At 46.4% G+C, this 22,249-nt stretch overlaps 1 protein-coding gene across 1 annotated transcript in view; it reads left to right on the forward strand.

The window, feature by feature from the left end:
* Positions 1–22,249, forward strand: part of LOC126530341 (angiotensin-converting enzyme-like) — a 179,329-nt gene that overhangs the window by 51,295 nt on the left and 105,785 nt on the right. The window contains exons 7-8 of the mRNA XM_055070249.1: positions 16,286–16,455; positions 20,188–20,312. Coding sequence (XP_054926224.1) covers positions 16,286–16,455; positions 20,188–20,312 — 295 coding nt within the window. The remainder of the gene's footprint in view (positions 1–16,285; positions 16,456–20,187; positions 20,313–22,249) is intronic.

The following is a 22,249-nucleotide window of genomic DNA, read 5'->3' on the forward strand; positions in this document are numbered from 1 at the left end:
GGGCGGCGACAAAAAGCGGATCAAGGGTAACATCATCCCGTTGTTCTCGCTGAAAGTCTGCCGCGTCAGGGAACGTAGGAGTAACAGCAGCGAGACAGTCGTCAAAATTCTCAGCCTCGCAGTCGGTAGTCGCAAGAGGAATCCGAGAGAGGCAGTCTGCGCCAGCGTGACGACGGCCACTCTTGTACGATACCACAAAGTCGTATTCCTGGAGGCGCAGCGCCCAACGTGCGAGGCGACCAGAGGGATCATGCAAACCGACCAGCCAGCATAAAGAATGATGGTAATCGATAATCTTGAATGGTCTACCGTAAAGATAACATCGAAACTTTTGTACGGCGAAAACGGCTGCCAGGCATTCCTGTTCCGTGACCGTATATCTGCGTTCAGATTTGCTCAGACAACGGCTGGCATATGCGACAACATGTTCTGCGCCACTGTGACGTTGTACAAGCACCGCTCCTATCCCGATTCCACTCGCATCAGTGTGAACTTCAGTCGGGCAAGATGGATCGAAGTGACGCAAGAGGAGTGCTGACGTTAGTATAAACTTCAGTTGAGAGAATGATGTGTCATACTCTGGTGTCCAATTGAAGGATGCATTTTGTCGCAAAATACTTGTCAACGGGTAAACGATGTCGGCAAACCGGGGAAGAAAACGACAAAAATACGAACATAGGCCAATGAATGAGCGGAGTTCTCGTGCTGACTGCGGTGGCTTGAAGGAGCTCACTGCTTCAATCTTACGAGGATCGGGTCTGACGCCATCCCTGTCGACTAAGTGTCCCAGGACCAGTGTTTGACGTTCGCCGAACCGACACTTTCTTGAGTTTAGGACCAGTCCAGCTTTCTCAATGCAGTCGAGAACGAGGCTGAGGCGTTCGTTATGTTCTTCAAACGTGCGGCCAAAGATTACAACATCACCGAGGTAACACATGCATATCTCCCACTTTAGACCACGTAGTACTGTGTCCATGAATCTTTCAAAGGTGGCAGGAGCATTACAAAGGCCAAAAGGCGTAACATTAAATTCGAATAGGCCATCTGGAGTCACGAAAGCGATCTTTTCCTTGTCGGCAGGGTCCATAGGTATTTGCCAGTACCCCGATCGCAAATCAAGTGTTGAGAAGTAAGAAGCAGCGTGTAAGCAATCAATGATGTCATCGATTCGCGGTAGTGGATAGACATCCTCCTTCGTCACTGCGTTTAGATGTCTGTAATCCACGCAGAATCTCCAGGAGCCATCTTTTTTTCGGACCAGGATTACTGGGGCTGCCCATGGACTAGATGACTCTTGAACGACACCTTTGTTCATCATCTTCTTGACTTGCTCTGCAATAACTTTGCGCTCGGACGATGACACTCGGTAGGGCTTCTGGCAGATGGGGTGTGCTGAGCCGGTATCTATTCTGTGACGAGCGCGGGACGACGGTAAATGAAGGGGTGCATCTCTATGCGTGAAGTCGAATGCGGCCTCATGCCTGGCAAGGACTTGTACCAGTGCTTGCCATTCCGATGTACCGAGAGCCTTGCTGATTATGCCAAGCATTAGCTCTTCAGAATGGCGATTATCGCAAGGAAAGCAAGCTGTAGAGACGTCCGTAGTTAGTGTCGCTATTGAACTACATGCGGCTTCATCGAAAAGAGCGATTTTCATACCGCGAGGAAGGACAACCGGCGTGGCGGAACAGTTCAGCGCCCACAATGTGGCGACTCCTTTCGTCATTCACACGACAGAGCAGGGCACAAGTATATTTTTTTAGCACAGTTTGTGCGGAGAGGCCTAACTATACAAGATCAACACAATCAGCATCAACAGTAGTTGTAGAAACACGAACGGGCGTCAGGCACCACGATGGTACAATCACTTCACCAAGAACACTGAGTGTGTCTGTGTCCCCGTCTTCACCACCCAAGCTTTGTTCGGAATGTGCTGATATAAATAACTTGTTCAATGAGATTTCGCCACAACCACAGTCCACGGAAGCGCCGCACTGTTCAAGAAAATCGATACCAAGAATAACGTCGTGCGAACAACGAGAACGAACAAGGAATTCCGACACAAACACTTTCCCAGCCAACAAAACACTCACAGCACAAACACCAAGGGGATGAAGCCACTCGCCGCCTACTCCACGAAAGGTAATACCGTCGTTCCAAGAAAACATAACTTTGTGGCCTAGCCGGTTTTTGAAAGCGAGGCTCATCACAGACACAGTCGCCCCAGTATCAACTAACGCCATGGTCGGTATTCCGTTAATCGAGACATTCACTGTGTTTTTGAACATCACAACAGGCAGAGGTATTTCTTGCAAAGACTGTCCGGCGACCACACATCCACTGGCCGCGGATGCTAGTTTCCCGGGGGCGGTGAGGAAGAACGGCGCCGAGGGGACGGAGAGCGACGGGGACGGCTATTTGGTGGCGTCAAACTCCGCTCAGATGCTGGCGAATCACTGCGTCTGGTCTCGTGTGAGAAGTGATCCCTTGGAAGCACATCGGTCGTCCGCAGGTCATATGAAGTACGGGTTCTGAGTGGCGAGAACATCGATGGTGTCCTACGTGATTGACGGGCTTGGCGACGATACCGAGCTATATGGCCTGTGGAACCGCCGTTGCAGCACACGGGAGGGTCGCGGTTCACAGCGTCTTCCTCGAAACGAATGGTAGACGGCTGCGGGCGGCGAGAAAGTTTGTGGTCATGTGGATAACGTGTCTCTGCTGCTTGCTGAAATCCGTTATATCTTTCATAAGTCGCGTCGTGGTAGTAGGGTGGCCTGACAGAAGCCGCAGGGCCTCGGGGGTAAAAACGCAGCTGCTCTCGTTGTGGCCGAGCGTCATAAGTAGGGCCTCTGTCGTAGAGACGTGACTGGTGTCGGGGCGTGAGTTCATAATCCTCAGTGCCCCTTGCCGCAGGATACGGGGAGGATGCCACGTTTGGCTCAAAATCTAGGGGTAGGCGGAAGCTATGAGTGCCTGGATGTGCCACTTGCGCGTGCAGGCTGAGTTCTTCCCGAACTATTTGTGGGATCGTTGATTCAAGACCAAGGGGCTGGTTGCTGTCCACGCTTGCAACTGTCGTTACATTGGCTAGCCTGCCAAACTTCGGCGTTATGCGCGTCGTCTTTAGTTGCTCGAAAGTGCGACAGTGCCGAATGATGTCAGCGACGGAAGCCAGGCTGTCTTTTGCAATGAGGAAATTGTAAACATCCTTGGCAATTCCTTTTAGGATGTGCCCGACTTTGTCTTCCTCGGACATTCCAGAGTCCACCATCCTACACAGTTTTATTACTGCCTCAATGTAGGTCGTGCAGGTTTCGCCTGGTACTTGCGCACGTTGCAGTAGCGTCTGTTCTGCCCTTTTCTTTTTCGTCGCGGAGTCGCCGAATCGCTCTTTGATTTCCGAAACAAATCTTCCCCATGTTGTGAATGTTTCCTCGTGGTTGTCGAACCACACCAACGCAGTATCCGTTAGAAAGAACACGACGTTCGAAAGCTGAGAAGCGCTGTTCCGCCTGTTGGCGGCACTCGCCCGGTGATAATGGATGAGCCATTCCTCGACGTCTTCGTCCGATCTTCAGGCGAAGGGACGCGAATCTCTCAGTTGCAGAACAGAACTTGTCGGGGCAGCAGTTGGAATGGGCCGTTGTTCTTCTGCGTCGTGGGACATGTTCAGCTCCGGTGAATTCGGTGGGAGTCCAGCAAGGTGACGGCTCCGTCGAAGAACTTGTGGTTCAGCCTCCGTCTTCGGGTGTCGATTACGCAGCACCTTCCACCACAACTGTTACGAGGAGTTGCGAAGAAATGGTTCTATTTACAGGAGAATTGGACGATGGTGGTAGCGTGATGGTAGCGCAGCCCGGCCTCTCTAACTCCTCGTTTTCTTCGTCCTCTCTTTCTTCTCTTCTTGTCCGTGCCTTTCGTATCTGTTACAATATGTTGCGAGAACTGAAAAACAGTCGCTTCCTGTTTTCTTCATTGAGTAACCTGCCGCGTGCATCGGCACTGTGAAGCCCTTTCGTCGATACGTGGTGCCGGCCCGTATTGACACAATGACATGACCTCGAAATGTAGTATCTTTATGCCACTTCTTAAAAAGATCACTATTTGTGTAAATCAGCGTTTTCGGTTGAAACCAAGAAAACAAGAAAAAAATATTCAACGGTAGGTATCATTTTTTCCGGCATTTGAGTTCTAGCTGAAAAGAGTCGGTGAAAGCAAATTTACAATAAAGCTAAGGCGACCCACAATCTGCACACAGCCGCAAGCCTACATGCGCTCCAATGAGAATAACCTGCCAAAGTTAAGGTCATGCGTCAGGTGGCCGCTCAAGCAATCTTTACTTTTTTTTCGTTTCTGCATCCATTCTGCCTGCGTCTGCGGCAAAAACGTGAAGTGGGATCGTGGTGGTGGTGGTGGTGGTGGTGGTGGTGGTGGTGGTGGTGAATTGTAGCAGCAGGCGGGTTTAGCCTGGCGAACAAGTCCGGCAATTGCTCCAGGCAGATAGATAAACAGAAATTGGTGGAGGCAGGTGGTAGCGTAATGGTTAGCGTGCCCATTTCCCAAATGTAAGATGGAGCATTTGGGAGATGGGCTCGAATCTCGGTGGTTTGTTTGTGAAGACAGCTTTCTATGCTCTCTGGTGACTGCGAAGCTCAGAATGAGGGGGCATCCTGACGACAACAGTCGCCGTCAACGTAACAGAATAAGCGGGCGTGCAAGGTCACACTTAAAGCCGAAAGTACATTCAGAGGAAATACGCTATGCTCTTGCCGACAAAAAAAAAAAAACGTGATGAGTAACGAGCGGTGTTGTTGAGAGAGGCTGTAGACGGATAATGTCACCATAGACAGGACAACGCTCCAATCCCGGTGCTCAGCGGAAATATACGTCGACAGTGTGTCAACTAGCCTGTAATTGATACTTCATTAAGGTCGTTGCGTGTTTGTGTTGTGTCTAGCAGGAGCGAGTAGCGTAAGAGATGACACTGGAGAGAAGGCGGTGAGCGAAGTCCGCGAAAAGTAATTGAGGATAGCCATATTGAACGTCGACGCCATGTTGAATAAAGCCTGCGACTTCAGTTGCTCAGCCGCCATAAAGGCTTGTGTCGTAGCGTACCGCTGGGCGTATTTGGTAACCACTGCGATAAACACACATTTTGCGGAAGTAAACAGAGGTAAGGGACGTAGTGAGTTGGCCGCCCTTTTCGAGCTCTGGCATAGTTTGAAAAATGAATGTGGCGAAGTATGACGCACAAAATAGTATATGTCAACCCAAACGAATCAGCGTGGTTATACTTGCGCGACACGCCATGGTGGCCTGCCACCAATACATCATGAACTTGGAGCGATGAGAGTTTTCATTGCGTACTTGACAATAAAAACGAGCACATCAGAGACGTCCGAGGGACATGTCTAGGGTACAAGAGCATAACGCCCCCCCCCCAAAAAAAAAAAAAATCACGAATATAAGCTTACGAATATGGGCGTCGTAAGGTCGAGCACTACGGCGCTTGTTGATCTTGTTTAGGATCACGTCAGCATTTCATTCAGCGTTTATCTCTGAGAAAAAGAGTTGAAGGCGCCCGTTTATTTGCATCACAATGGCAGGCGTAATCAGGCAAACATTGACAGCATTTCATTGGAGAGTGCCTGTCTACTCTGTGGAGATTACGCATGACAATGACAACAAACGCAGAAAGCGTTGCTTACATCGATTCGCACATACATAGGATTAGCATAATTTTTTCACTCATTGAATACAGTGCATTCTACGGTGTCATTCTTCGACAGATGGTACCGATTTTCGCGCAATGAGGATTGGAACAAATTGTCTCACCTTCCGGCTGTTACCTTCCTCCTACTGCCAACATTCCTTCCCTCCATAGTTGCTTAGCTTTTATTGGGTTTGGCTGCTAATCACGAGGTCTCGAGTCGAATCCCAACCATGGCAGCGGTATTTCAATGGGTGTGAAATGCGAAAACCCGCGTACTTAGGGTTAGGCACACGTTAAAAAATCCAAGTGGTCTAAATTATTCTCGAATCCTGCACTACGGCGTGCCTCATAATGAAATCGTGGTTTTGGCAAGTAAAACCTCATAATGTATTATGTAACATTCGTTAAGGATATCCTGGGCAGTCGCACAACTCTTGAATACAATTAAGCGACAGGAGTTGTGCGCGAGGTCTTTGAGTATAGGGATAGCCTTTATGGCGTTCGATAGCTGCTAGTCTACATTGCGGCTATATAATAAAGGCGGAACGGCAACATGGTAGAGAATGTGGAGAACACACAAATCCCGCATATGTTACTGCACAATAATTTTAAATGTCGTTCTTGCTTCACGCACGCGGACAACCGCCATGGGAGACGACTTTGGAAACTAACTGCAAGTACTGTATGTGTCGTACCCAATGGTGTACCTGGCCTGGTGGCCAGTAAATGGAGACGTAATATTGCGAACAGCTTCGGCTATAGCATGCTAACGGACGACGACACAAACTGAAGTGACTAGTGCAAGAGTGGACAGGGAACACTAAAGACGCTACAAGGACAAGCGCCCAGTTGGATGTTTGCGCTTATCCTTGTCGCCTCTAGTGTCCCGTGTCCACTCTTGCGCTAGTCACTTTAGCATGGAATACCAACTAGCCCGGTCTCACACCCTGCGACGACACAGGAACAGTTTGCTCAACTCCTGTATAGTGACTTTTGTGTTAAGGTGAAAAACCAACTTATCCATGTATATGTCTTAATGCTTAAGCACATCTAGATTTGCAGCTGCGGCGGTAGCCCATGAGTGCGCATTGCAATGTCGCTAGTGAAATAACTGTGTGCACCTTAACGAATTCGATAGTGGAAAATCGAAATCCGTCCACGACGGCGTCTCTAGTAGACGCTGTGCGATGTTCGGACGTTAACAATGTGTGCCGACTGAAGAAAGGCTGCCCCGAAGTACTTCTGACGATTAGGCTAGCTTCTTTACTCCGTAGAATGAAAAAAAAAGAAAAGGAAAAGAAAGTAAGAAAAAAAAAGAACCGCATCAAAAGCCCAGAATCAACCATTGCTCGTCGCGACTAAACGCTCTTAGGATGACGAGTAATTTCTAGGCGACGAGTGAATACGCTTGATCAAGACCACTGATAACACCGGCGGGACAAGCATTGTGGCGAAGTTCAATGCGCAGGGATAGCTTTTATTTTTTTTTATTTTGTTTGGTTGACGTCATCACGCGTCACCGCGGGAAGTTTGAAAAGCTTAAGGTTAGTACGCCACGTGGTGGCACTCACGCGAACTAAACCCTCATGTCCAGAAAAGCTGGATACGTTGCCTCTTCAGGTCAGTGAGCATGCATTGCAATTGGTCCCCTGAGTTACTAAGCAAGGCAATATCATCAGCGAATCGCAAGTTGCTAAGGTATTCTCCATTAACTCTTATCCCCAATTCTTCCCAATCCAGGTATCTGAATACCTCCTGTAAACACGCTGTGAATAGCATTGGAGAGATTGTATCTCCCTGCCTGACGCCTTTCTTTATTGGGATTTTGTTGCTTTCTTTATGGAGGACTACGGTGGCTGTGGAGCCGCTATAGATATCTTTCAGTATTTTTACATACGACTCTTCTACACCCTGATTCCGCAATGTCTCCATGACTGCTGATGTTTCGACTGAATCAAACGCTTTCTCGTAATCAATGAAAGCTATATATAAAGGTTGGTTATATTCCGCACATTTTTCTGTCACCTGATTGATAGTGTGAATATGGCCTATTGTTGACTAGCCTTTACGGAATCCTGCCTGGTCCTTTGGTTGACGGAAGTCTAAGGTGTTCCTGATTCTATTTGCAATTACCTTAGTAAACACTTCGTAGGCAACGGACAGTAAGCTGATCGGTCTATAAATTTTCAAGTCTTTGGCATCCCCTTTCTTATGGATTAGGATTATGTTAGCGTTTTTCAAAGATTCCGGTACGCTCGAAATCATGAGGCATTGCGTATACAGGGTGGCCAGTTTCGCTAGAGCAATCTGCCCACCATCCTTCAACAAATCTGCTGTTACCTGATCCTCCCCAGCTGCCTTCCCCCTTTGCATAGCTCCCAAGGCTTTCTTTACTTCTTCCGGCGTTACCTGTGGGATTAGAGCCTGTGGGCTGTAGGGTTAGAGGCTTTCATAAATTGGCGTTCCTTAATCAGATCTTTCGTCTCCTGCGACAGCTTACTGGTATCCTGTCTAACAATGTTACCACCGACTTCTATTGCACACCGCTTAATGATGCCCATAAGATTGTCGTTCATGGTCGCTTATTGGTCACTTGCCTTCACCCAAAAAGATCACGGTCTCGTGACGCCTGCGGCAGAAACGATGTTCCACATCCGCCGCCAAGGTCAGTGAGCGGTGGCGCTGGCTAACACTTCCAGGGTTCTGGTAGGAAACATAAATACCCAAGAAAGTGGATGGCAAAATGGCGCCGCGGTAGCTCATTTGGTAGAGCATCGCAGGCGAAACGCGAAGGTTGTGGGATCGTTCCCCGCGTCCGGCAAGTTGCTTTTTCATCCACTTTCATTTCCATTAATTTATCGTTTTTTTGTTGCATTTATTAAGCACAAATAATTTCTCCTATGTTGTCCTTTGTGTCCGTGTTTGCTGGCTTCTTATGATATATATATATATATATATATATATATATATATATATATATATATATATATATATATATATATATATATATATATATTTATGTACATACCGCACTGTATCCCTTGTTCAAATTTAGTGCCGCAACGTGCTCCTTATGTGAACAAAAACTTTCTTCTCCCTGCATGGTCTTTCAATAACCGCAGTATTCTGTAAACATACAAACTTACAAACAAACCTATTAACCTAGGAAGATTTGAGAACATGACGTGCGCCAGAAAAACTAAACTACCACAAAACCTCTGATAAATCCGTAAGGCCACGCCGACGTAGGGCACAGGGGTTTCCACGAGATATTCAGAAGGAAAGCTCATTTTTTGCCTAGACTTTTTTTTTTCCGTTAATAATGAACTTTCTTCTCGCCGAATGGGTAACGGTTCCGCAAGATGCTTTATCAGTCTAAACTGATGTACTGTTGCTATTCAGTGTCCCTTTAAAGAACTTCGGATGGCCTGAACTGATAATGAGCCGTCATAGCCACATTGCAGCATTGGAACCGTTTACGCGGGAATAATATTTTTTTTTCTTTAATTGAGTAAATCGGTTCGGCACACCTAGACCCAGTGAGCCGAGGGCGCACACCTTAAATCCTGCGTAGACTTGTCGTCGGCTGACAGCCTTCCACGTACAAGTAAACCGCTGCGTAGGGTGGGGCTGCGGGCGCTGTTGAACACACATCGATGTGTACGTGTCGTTAAAAGAATACTCTATCGCCAGACCATCCGCCTAAAAAAATGTTAGCCCCAAGCGCTCTTAGAAAGCAATGAATAGACCCTTTTAGAAACCAATATTTCGCCGTATTTATTTATTTATTTATTTATTTATTTATTTATTTATTTATTTATGAGTATGCTTACATTGACCCAGAGGGCAATACAGTATGGGGAATTGAGCGTTTATGCACAAAAAGATTGCAAGCAATATTGCGCGTGTGATAGACTATTTTAATATCGATAGCAAAAAGCCCTATCTGTACACGAATGCTTATAACATAAATTTGCAAACACAAATACCAAAGCACAGATAGGACGAATATTGGCTACATATAGAACCCCCTTGGTGTGTTATTAAGCACGTTTAAATTTTTTTTTTCTTGACGAAGTTAAGCATACGTCCTGCTTTAGAAACTGCAGAATATGTGTGGGAATTCCACGATAAATCACTTGAAAGGGTTACGCATAACTGCATCTCAAAGGGACACAATGATACAAAGGGAATTTTGAACACGGAAAGTTCAGAATATTATTCTGCATTTCTTCTGCGGAAAAATAAAAATAAAGCATTGATAACAAGCGGAGATGACGGGTAACATTTATTTTTTTTTTTTCGCGCCCAGTCCTCGCAGCCAATGATATCGGCGTGTGTCGTGGATATTGCGGTATTCACGCGTATTTTCGTCATTTTTAATGTGAAGAAAGTGCACAAAGTATTCCAGTCGAGCCTTTGTTTGTGTCGAAGTGCGCCGTTTTTTTCTTTGTCGAGCTGCGCTGCTGCAATGAGGTAGTGTGAGGCCGCTATTTCGTAGCTATGCCTTTCGCTCGATTGTATGCCACTTCTGTCATCCATCGTTCACTGCCGGTTGATTCCATTGATAGCGTGGGCGGAGCGTCACTTTGACCACCGATAAATCGCGAGGCGGAATAGCATCGGTACATACACCGCAACGAAACCGCCGTCAAAGTATAACCTCGCTCAGAATTATAACTTTACAAGCCGATTTTTATTACCGACTGGTATATTATGAACGTGAAAACACCATTGCTCATTTAAATAGCCCAGTTAGATGCTGGAAGCAGCATGTGCGTGTAAGAAAAAGCAACGGTCTCCTTGTGTTTCTTGTAATAACAACCGTTTTCATTGGACAGAACACACAGATGAAGATGTAACATCGCGTGGTACGTTGGCTTGTTGATGCTGCATCCTCTATTTTTGTATCAACTGACAGTAATTGACAGGCAATTGATGGGTGCCTTTTGTCGTCTGGGACAACACAACAGCCTAGGCCAAATTTGTGAAAATTTTCACAAAAGCTATAGCAGTAATGTGCCTAAACTACTTTCGCACAGCTCCGAATGCTTCAGACTTTAAATTGGGATTGGGTAGTCTACGTAATCGCAGCTGAGCTAATCCTGAAAAAGTAATAAAAACAATATGCCCAAATGCGCACTATGGGACCGAAGAAATTAAACCAAGTGACGTCGCCATACTTTTTAAAATTTTATTTTTAATCGTTCCCGGTTTACCGGCAGAAAAGTATGGAGAGGCTTTAGGCTTAGCAACCATTGGCTCACAGCAAAAATAATTATTGATTCATTCATGTGGTTGAGACCAAATAGGAATATTATTCTCCCTGTATTAGTAAACTATCGATCTTCCACAATACCAAAATCACCAAACCACTCCTGCCGCCCAAAGGCGCTTGGTAAGCCAGAAAAGAAACAAAAAGAGAGACAGGTGGCGACACCGCATTCAAGTTTCCGCACCAGCTCGCCATGACAGGATCCATTTTGATGGCGTTTGCTAGGGCCTAGTTAACTCTTTGTCGGTAAACATGGACTACATTGTGTTCTAAAGGAGCCATGGACTGAACATTGCAAGTTCTGCGAACTTCTGCTGATCCAACGTGGCCCAGATATGAAATATATATATATATACTTTGAAAGCAGCGACGTCATACTGACGTGCTGGTGTCAAGGTTCCGGCGCGAAATAAGAAGAAAATATAACTTTGACCTTCATTTTCTCTTATAATAATCAACCTATTATCGCTAAACTGCCGACAATAGAGTTCTCAAACAATACTTGATCAGTCCAAATTGATTAGGTGTTTCTCCTTAAGTGTCCATTTAACGTTCCACAACAACACCGGGGCTATGAGATACGCCGCGGTGGAGGGCTCCGCATTCATTGGCTCATGGCTATGATGATAAACTTTTGAGCACGAGGCCACAGGTTCGATTACCAGCCCCGACGTGGCGGAATACAAAGAACGCTCGGGTACCGTGCCTTGGGTACGCATAACTGAACATCCGGGGCTCAAAATTAATCGCGAGCCCTCTCTACTAAACGTAATCAATCAATCAAATCGTTTAGGAAAAAAAAACATCTGCATTTATTTGCGATCTGCGGCGTGAAGGGCACGACGTAAAGGAGACGCCCAGAGGGAGTCAATTATCAACAGCTATAATTACACGTGCCCTTCCTTTGTAAATTAAAGCGCTCTGTTTATTGAGTGTTTTATGCAGCCTCAAAACTGTAGTACCACGCACAAAGTTGATCATTTAGAGTTTTCAGCCTTGAATTATGCAGCGTACGCCGGTGGGAACACTAAAAAGTGAAACAATGAAATTATATCCTCTAGTTGGGGCCATTGCGGCCCAGTAAAGATTCCTCACACTTGCTAAGTTAAGCACTTTAGGAATACAATGTAGTCCATATTTACCGACCAATATTACCTAGACCCGAGCAGACACCCCTCAAAATTCATGACGTCACGGCAAGCTCGCGCGTGAACTTCCAAGACGGCGTCGCCACCTATCCTTTGCTTTATGCCATTTTCCTGGCTTTCCAAGCCTCCTTTCTTGCCGCAAGAGTGGCTTTCTTGTTATTGTAGAAGGGTAATTTACTCATACAGCTCGAAATATATTTATCTTTAGTGTCCCTTTAAACTCTATGCGTCCCACAGGAAGCTTGCAAGGTACGGATCCATTCGGTATGGTAGAAAATTTCTGGCTGAACTTTTTTTATATCGCAGTTTAACCGTATACAATCGGTCTGGCAACATTCTGCGTGGTCAATGTTCGTGGTAAACGCGTCGTTTCGTTCTCGCATGTTTGCCTCGGGGGTCATCCTGAGATAGTTCATGCAGGCGTTCTCTAATTTGCGCTGTTCTTACCGTCAAAGAATCGCGACCACAATTTAACGGGGACACCCTTGCTGCGGCATTGGGTGCCCGAACACGTTCAGAAAAAAATTCAAGGCCATTCCGCCCTGCAAAAATGGAGGACTAGCGGAGTTGTAAACATCATGGTGATAAACGTTCGCAATCACCGATAACTCGTTTTAAAACCACAATCGGCCACAGTAACGACAACTGAAGCCAAGCGTTTTGTCCATTAAGTCTCGTCGGAATGGCGCATGCGCACCACTAGCAGCCTTCCGAGCATGGTACCAATGGTGGTACCTCTGTCGTTGCGCCGCATTAGGTCTTTCCGCTCGAGCCCGCCACTCACGGGCAGCCTCTCCGGCCCGCTCATCGCTGGTACGTGCCGCCCGCCGCTCTCGCTCAATGCTGCGGTCCCGAAGCTGGGCCTCGTAGTGGCTTGTTCTTCGGCAGTAAGCACGACACGCGGCATCCCCACCCCAGCGCGTGCAACATACTAACTGCCCATTCGGCTCCTTCCGCAGACGCGGAAATGCAGTAGATGGCTTGTTAGCAACGACCTGTTATAGCAAATGATCGATGCGCGCGCTACGGCCATTAGCGCTCCCTCGGCGCAGGCAAATCGAGCAGCTGGCAGGAGCTGGGGTAGCTGTCAAAACCGCATTGCGTTCACGCTTCGCGACATCTAAAACGTTACTCACCACCATCAGATCTTTCTCGAACTAGTCTGTCGCATACCGCACAATTGAATCCGAAATGTCTGTCCAGAACATTTATGGTCCAGAAAGTCCCTCTGAATTTTCGCATACTTGTGCTCGTCCAATTTACTGGCGTGGTACCTGTGTCGCGTCATCGCATTGTCCGCTTCGTGGCACCCGTCTTCCTGTCGATATAAAGCGAGATAAAGCAATATAACAAGGATAACGCTTATAAAGCGAGATACAACAAGGACGAAGAAGCACGTGCTTGCTGCGGCAAAGCTAGGGAAACGATGGAGCATGTTTTATTAGAACGGGAAGTTATCTGCCCACTGGTCGATTTAGGCACTTCAGGCTTCCTTGAATCGCTTTGGTTCAGCGAGGGCAGGGGGAAAATATACATGTCTGCAATAACGATTAGTAAGAGGCGATTGGAAGATTGGTGGAGAAAGAGTAGGAAAACGACAAACAACGGAGGCGCGCAAAAACAAAGTTCACAGTAAGAGTTCAGAAAGTTTGGTTATGGAAATTCATTCTGGAATTGATTCCTTTTCTTCTTTAACACAAGCAGAACATAGCGACTATAATAACAGGAGCTTGGTCACGCAATCCAACACCCCATTCCAAAGGGGATGCTCATAGCATCGATCCATCCCCCCGGGTGATTTCTTAGCTTTCCTCTTGCTACGCCAGGTGTCAGAGCATGTCTCACTGATTTGTTTTGCATCCTCATAGAGGGCGCGGGAGTTTTGAGGCACGGATACTGAAAAATGTATGGGAGGGTAGACATACAGCTCCGCTTTTAAAAAAATCTGGGGTTTTACGTGTCAAAACCACGATCTGATTATGAGGCAGGTCGTAGAGTGGGTCTCCGGATTATTTTTAACACCTGAGGTTCCATACCATGCACCCAATGCTCGGTACACGGGCGTTTTTGCATTTCGCCCCCTTTGAAATGCGGCCGCCATGGCTGGGATTTGATCCCGCGACCTCGTGCTTAGCAGCGTAACGCCAAAGCCACTATAGACCTCAGACTCTGCCCAGGCGGCGCTGCGGAAAAACCCATCACCAGCGCCCCCATCGCAGCCTTGGCGCAAACTGAGTAGTGCAAGGAGAGCGGTCCGCAAGCGAAGGTGCATAGGCCACAATGGACCCTTCTCTTTCGTTTGTGTTGAGGCACGGTTTCCTAAAAATCAAGGACCTGGAAAGCTTCTCCCGCCCATCCACGCTTCCGAAAGGAAGCTCAGCAGGGCGAAGTACGTGTACAATATAAAATAAAGTCTCAAGTGTTATTTCGGCGCGCTTCAACTCGCAAGTACAGAGAGCATCAGGTTTGTCTATAGGCATATCAGCATAAAAATCTAAGCATTTCAAATTGATTCATATTGAATATGTCCTGAACACAAGACTTAAGTATCTCCTATATCTTTTTGTATTTTATCGTAATTTTTTGTCTCGCAATTATTTACAGAGAGTAAATCCTTTCATAGCCTTTTCCAGGGCAGCAAACAGCGTGCGATCATAACGAAAGTAAGCTTCCTACAGTGCCTACGCGCTGCATCTTTCTTTCTCGCAGGAGCTACCGCATCGCTCAGTACCTTAATTTGGTTTTCGCAGAGGCTTCGAGCAACAAGCGGGCACAAATATATGTAAATAAACGCGACATTTTTTTCTTTACACACGTGCGTTACTTCGCAATTACTGATCCAGTGCTCCTATAGCAAATTTATTGCTCACGTTTGAAAAACGCAGTCGAGCAGGCTGAGCACCTTGCGAAGCGTGCTTGTTGTATCGGCGCAGAACAATACCGAAAGTAGAAATGAGCTCGCGATACAACGATGCTCTAGAACAGGATTTTGAATTCATAAACGAACCAAAATGTTTGGTTAAGCTGACCTGCCAAATCTCCGTTCCACCTGAGTCAAGCGGAGGCGGACGCCTGTTAAAAGGTGGAGATATCGATGGCACATAAGCAGGATGATTCGCAACGTTGTTTTCCCTGTTACCAACGAAGTGGCGGCTGCAGATTCTTGAGTTTTCGCTTGGTTACCACGGTCCTCCGTCAGGGCCACGCAACACAATTACAGAAGAACAAAATTGTCGCACTTTCTCGTGCGAGCCACTGTGTTGTGGGGAATGCAAGTAATCGATTACACAACAGATTGAACGGCCCGTATCCAGCGCTCTCGCCTTTCCCCTTCATACGATCGCGATGGAAATCGGTAAAACTGAACGTTGTTATTCCGCCCTTCACGTTCATGGCAATTTACAACACAACCGTAGCGTCGATTGCGGCGTTTCTTCGTAGCGCGCGGAGCTATCGCGGTTGCCGTCGTTTCCGCCATCAGTCTGCCAGCAAGCGCTTTATGGCAGTTCAGCGGCGCGTACGACTAGCGTAGAAATTCATAGCTCTCTGTCTGGGTGTTAAATGCGCAAAACACTCGCAATATGGACCAAAATCTAGTTAAATCGTTATTTCGCAGTCGCTAGCTGCATAGGCAACTTAGCAAGGGAGTCGGGCTTCGCACTACTCAATTACTGCCTCTTCGCAACGGCAGGTGGCACTACGCGTCTTGCAAAACTCCAGAGTCTGACGTCCATGCAACCACAGCGGGTCAGAACTTGGGCAGAGCGAGGAGAGTCCGACAAGGTGCGCCCACCTGGTTTCGGAACAGATGACTGCCCCGCACTTCTTGACGTCACACAAACCACGCCAAAATGGCGGTCGCTGTCAGTGGTAGGAGCGTCGAGGCTACAATTTCAAATTGAATTTGTCTGATAAAACGTCCACTGAGAGCTAGTTTAATACGCATTTTAGCTCCACTACTCTCGTTTACATGCTATAAACAGAGAATGGTACGACATACATGTCATGGGCCCTATAACATGTTCGTACAAAGCATTAAATTCTCCATCGCACTGTTTGAAACAACAATGTGCACACATAAAGCGAAGTATTATTTTTGTATAAGAAAGCTCAAAAGTTTCACCCCCTGGTGTCTCTATCTTGCAGAACATGACTGTTCTCGACATGTTCAAGATGTCCGAGGAATTTTTCACCTCCATGGGTCTACCGCCAATGCCCAAAACATTCTGGGAGCGGTCGGTGCTGACAAAGCCTACAGACAGAAAGATTGTATGTCATGCTTCGGCTTGGGATTTCTACGTGAGCAAGGACGTAAGGCAAGTATATGTACTGCAATAGCATAGGAAACTTTGGCAAGTTGGTCTACGTTCAAGCTTGACAAACAACAGCGCTAACACAGACAGGGACGAAGAAGTTAGGTCGATGATGATGATTTATTGGCATCCCTTTTGAAGTTTAGCGGTGACAAATAGTCACCTAGCCTGTTTGGTTTAATTAGGTATGCTGCACGTTTTTCATTCTAGCATTTCTGTATACGTCTCCTTAGTATTTCTTTTTTTCTATTCCTGCAAACATCTCTGTCTACCTTGTACCGCTACCTATGCATGTAACGGATTCTGTCGTATCAATCTATTCCCTGCTTTTTTTCCACCAATACTCTAAACGTCTCTTGCTTATCTCAGCTGCTGACCGGTTGATGCTTCTGCCCACTTTAAATCCAAATGCTTCTGGAAAGTGTACGTCACCTACGGGTCTCAGTGAGTGAATCCCTTCGCATTCCATTAGGATGTGCCGAGTGGTCTCCAGAGTTTTGCTGCAGCATACGCATGCATCATCTTGTTGCGAATATTTGGTCCGGTATGTTTCTGTCCTTAAGCAACCAGCTCGAGCCCCAAATAGCAAGACAATTAGATAAACCATTATGCTACCGTACATACTTTCCCTTCGAATTTCTTTCATCCAATTCTTGTACATTTCCATGGCCTCTTTTGTTTCCATTCTTAGCATCCAATTTGCTGTATCTGTTTCCCTCACTTTTTTTCTTATGACTCCTAGTTGTCTACTTACACTCTCAATTACCCTGTACTTGGTTCCCATCTTGACCTCTTCCTCCGTTCTCCGTTTGCAGATGCAGAGACTTACGCACTTTAGCTGCCCATTTATTTTAATCCATGTTTCCGAGTCTTTCTTCAAAAATAATTTTGCTCTGCGCTTCTCTTACTTTAAAAGAGGCCCAACCCCCCATGTCACTCTCCGTTGCCTAATCTGCGGATTTACCGTGTGCTCTCAAAGCCAAACGGCCCACTGATCTTTGATTAAATTCCGACCCCAACAAGAAATCCGATTTTAAGTACAGAATGGCGTTTGCGAATGTTAGCGCTGGCACCATTACTCCATTCCAGATTCCGTGCCCCACTTCACATTTATTGCGGCTCCAAAATGCTCTCTGTTTCATTATTGCTGCATTCCGTTTCCCCTTTCTTCTCAGATTATCTTGGTGGGTGCTCGAGTAAATCTTTTCCTTCGCTTATGTATACGCCGAGGTATTTAAATTGCTTGACTGTGGGTATGACTTGCTGTTGAATCGACACCACGTAAATACTCGTCTCTTCATTGAAGATCATAATTCCATATTTTTCTGCGCTAAACTGAAGGCCTAGATTTGTCGCTACGTTGCCCCACATATTCGCAAGTGTATGTAAATCTCCTGCATTGTGCGCTAGTAAGGTAATGTCAACTGCATACATCCGTCCAGGGACCTTCTGCTGCACCATTTGTCCATTACATTATGTGGGATAAATCAAACCCTAATTCACTGTTTTCCAATTGTCTTTTTATGCCCTTAACATAGAGCATGAACAACAACGGAGAGAGAGGACATCCTTGCTTCATTCACTGATGAATTTCCACCACTTCATTTCATTTTCGGCCTTCCCATAAAATTTGTAGTAGGTCGTCTCTATATATCTCCCTCAACAGTTCCACAAAATTGTCATCTATGTCTTAAATTTGTGCTCAAGAATGTCCCATAACAATTCCATGTCTACATTGTCATAGGCTGCTTTAATATTTAGAAATTCTATCCGCAGAGGTCTATTCAGAGCTACTGAAATCTCTATGCACTGAGTTAGTAGGAACGTACTACCCTCCCTAAGCGCCTCCTTGGTCTGTACCCGTTCTACAGTTCCCTCAGTACAACACTTTTCTCCACCCACTTCGACAGTTCCAATTTTATAGCTTGCATTGTCATTCTACATACCACTGACGTTACTGTAATTGGCGTGTACGAGCTTGTTTTATTAAGGTTAGCACCTTTGCATTAGTAAATGAGGTTCATCTTGCTTTCATGCCATACAAGCGGCATTTTCTTCGTTCTAATCACTTGCTCTTGGCATTAGTCAGCAGTGCCTTGCTCTCTTGACCGAGGTTTTTGATGAGCTGTATTGGGATTTTATTGCTCCTGCGGCCGTGTTATTAAAGGAAGAAAAAAGAAAAGGAGCGGTCACACAGATCACAGAAAAACGCTCCACTAAATTGGGCATCAATGTAAGCGGGCCCTTATAGAACGACCAAGTTTTCACAGATCGAATATAAATTATCAGCCATTTTTCGATAAATTGAAAGCCATTTGTCATTTGTCTAACAGCCATTTAGCGGAACCACACAAAAATCTTGGACCTTGGACAACATAAGATACTTAACTGTAGCTTCAGGTAGTGTGTGCGTATTCTCTCAGCAGAATTTTATGTTCGAGGTAAGTGGGGGAAAGCTCGTAGAGATAGACGTCCTGGTGCATAAGCTAGAACAGAAACAAGAAAGAGAGAAAAGCCACCACATCATAATAAATCTACATTGCTTCAGGCCTATCTTCGATGTGGCCAACAGCGCGGACCATGGGACAAGCGGACGAATAAGACGGTGATCAGCACTGTCCGCCATATGCTGAACGCAAACCCAACTAGCCCACATTCTTAGTAGCTAAGGAACATCGATGTTTGCGGTGTAAACAGTAAGCGGAAGAAAGAAGAGTCGGCCAAGAAAGAGCACCAAGTACGTAGAGCGCTCGTCCATCTCAATGCTTCCTTCCACTTCCTGTTTGCACCACACAAAACATCCGACATGCAGTTAACCAAATTAGCCCAACACCGTAATTTGCTTCGCGCAGTAGGGCTTATTCTGCCCCTCAGTTATTAACCTCCATTGAACGTGCGTGCATGAGCTGCCGTGACGTAGCCCAATGGCTATGGCATTGCACTCCAGAGCTCAAGGTTGCGGGTTCATGTGCAATCCGGGCCACGGCAACCGCATTCCGATGGGGCGGGATGGAGGGGGAAAAAACGTTCGTGTACTGTGCATTTCACGAACATTAAAGAACCCCAGGTGATAAAAATTAATCCCGCACACCCTCCCTCCTGCAAGTCTCCCCCCCCCCCCCCCTCTTGGCGTGCCTCATAATTGGATCGTGGTTTTGGCACGTGAAACCAAAGAAGTTAATTTATTAGGGCGTGAATTTTCTTTCACTGTCAGACACGATATCAGCGTGACATAGCTTTCACGGAAGCAGCAATCGAGCGTAGAGTGTTGAATAAAGGAAGTGTATGCAAGATTTAAGGCAATTATTGTTGGAGGTCAAGCCCCAAAAGGTACATACAGAAAAAATTAAGCGCGCACAACCACTCGCTGGAAATGCCGTAGCATCCGGATCGTTTAGTAACGGCCACATCACGGGAAACAGCGCAGCGCCTGGGCATGACCTCAGAGATTAGGCGGCATCCGTGGCTTACTGGAAATATCGGAGGCCACGTTCTATGATTTGCGTCATATGCGCTCACCACCAGGTATCAAGAAAGGTACACCACAACCAGACTTGTGAATTTGCCAAAATTGCTTCGATAGTACGCATACTACTCGTTTATAACCAATGCAGCCAAAGAGAAATTACTTTTCAATTTACCTTTTAGTAGCCTGTTTCGGTTTGTTGGCTATAACATGACATCAGTTTTTCTTGATTGACTGGCTCCTTGAATTCGATGCTGAAATGCCAACAGGATCAAGCAATGTACACAAGTGAAGATGGATGATCTGCTCACTGTGCACCATGAAATGGGCCACGTTGAGTACTTCCTCAAGTACGCCAAGCAGCCAGTCTTCTTTAGGACTGGTGCAAACCCTGGTGAGCACCCCTTTGTCAATTATTTTATCATCTTAACAACAATCTGGCACACATCACGCTGAGTCACCCATGCTTAAAATGTTCGACCTGAGGATGGTCACCAGCCAATTATTTTAGCTCACAATAACCCAGACTATCGCTAATTAGGAGAATGGTTGCTGCTCGGCTAGTTCATTGCAATATGTAACAGCGCGAAACGTAAGGAAGGGACGACGATAGCAATCGAGTGAAAAGAGCGCTGCATGAATGTCAAACTTTCTTTTTGTATTTGGGCTAATCGTAGCTCAGCAAAGGTTCTTAAAACTTGCTAAGGTACAGTCAACCGCAAAAGTTTATGCGATGCGGCTTTCCCTTCAAATGTGAATTCTTGCACTGTTAAGGCATGACACTTCGCATTTAATGGATCACTGTGTAGGTGGCGATGGCTACTACATGCTGGAACATTTAATTCGAGGCTGTGTGACCACGCTTCGCGAGAATTCAGCTTCTTGGCGGATCCTGCATCCCGTAACTCTTGCGGTTGACTGTACATCTTTGGCTCTTTTATAATAGTATGATACACATTTATCAGTAGACGCCGTCAAAATTCCTAATGTCACGGCGAGCTGGTAGGGGAACTTAAAGCCTAACTGCAACAAATTTTTTAATCGCGTAAAAACCCTAGTTTAGGATAGTGTAGGTATAAAGAAGTCTTCATGTTAAATTTGACGCTTGAAATACGAACGGAAGCGCCACGAAGAGCTCGCAAATACGGCAGTTTCGATGCCAAACGGGAAAAAAAGAAGCAGTTTCAGCCGGAAGGTGAAGCATCGATTGCAGTAGCAAATTAGCAGACAGCCATACAGATTAAGGACAGTACTTTTACCGGCCGTATCAACCTGTAAACATTTGTTTGCTAACTAAATTATTAAGCATGGTGTCAGCACACACAGCAAACATGAACACATCGGGCTTGACGACTGCGGGCACCCGCTGTCAAAATGCTGGCCTGAGGAAACGCGGCAGCAGTAGCGAGCGAAATGACTTTCGTGCTGTCTATCGCTTCAACGCAAAACGGGCACTGAGGACACAGCACGCACAGAGCTATGAGCTGCTGACGTACCTAGACTGTGCCCCCAACGTAGATCGCTCTCAAGATATGGCCACGCGCAGCTGCAGCAGGAAAGAACGCCGCCTCCCTCCCTCCCTTTCACCCGGTGTTCGTCCCTTTCGCACGGGCGAGATTGAACCGCGATCGTCGGCTCCCCTCGCACGCTTTCACTCGCACATACAGCGTAGGGCGCGCGGCGACGGTGTCATCGCCCTTTGACTTTATAGGGAACCTCACGGCGACGGCAGAAAAGCGTCGGGAATGTTCATATAATATCTATAGCAATAAAATAAACGCCGCCATTTCCGCTCGCCGGAAGTGACGCATGACCTACAGCGCGCGGCTCCTCGGCGTGATATTCATGATAAGACGGCGGCCGCGGCTCCGCGCGGTACGCTGAAAATTTTCGGAGGCGTTATGCTGGGTCACAGCGGCAACCGCCAGGTGCGCGCGTGGTCTGCTTAGGTGCTGCTTAAAGGCTGCTAGCAAGAAAACTAAACTTTTACCAGCCCTGGACCCATGCCAAGATTGTTTCAGTGATATAAATTACTCTTTTATAACAAAGTTATCAATAGCGAAATTTCGCTGCAGTTGGCCGTTAAAGGTAACGACAACACTAGTTTTTTTGTTCTTGCGTCTTTTCTGATCTGCTAAGCATATTTTCATAGTAAGAGTGGCTTTTCTTTCCTTGGTGCTGTAAAATGTTAACTTACTATACCAGCTCAAGTTATTTCTCTTTAGTATCAGTTTAAAGGGATACTAAATAACTGCAGTAAATGTGCTTAGACTGGTGAAATCTTCTCTCGAGGCCTCTACGTGCATTTACCTGGCAGAAATAGGCAGATCA

The sequence above is a fragment of the Dermacentor andersoni genome, chromosome 5 (genome assembly GCF_023375885.2).
Source record: "Dermacentor andersoni chromosome 5, qqDerAnde1_hic_scaffold, whole genome shotgun sequence".
Taxonomy (NCBI): domain Eukaryota; kingdom Metazoa; phylum Arthropoda; class Arachnida; order Ixodida; family Ixodidae; genus Dermacentor; species Dermacentor andersoni.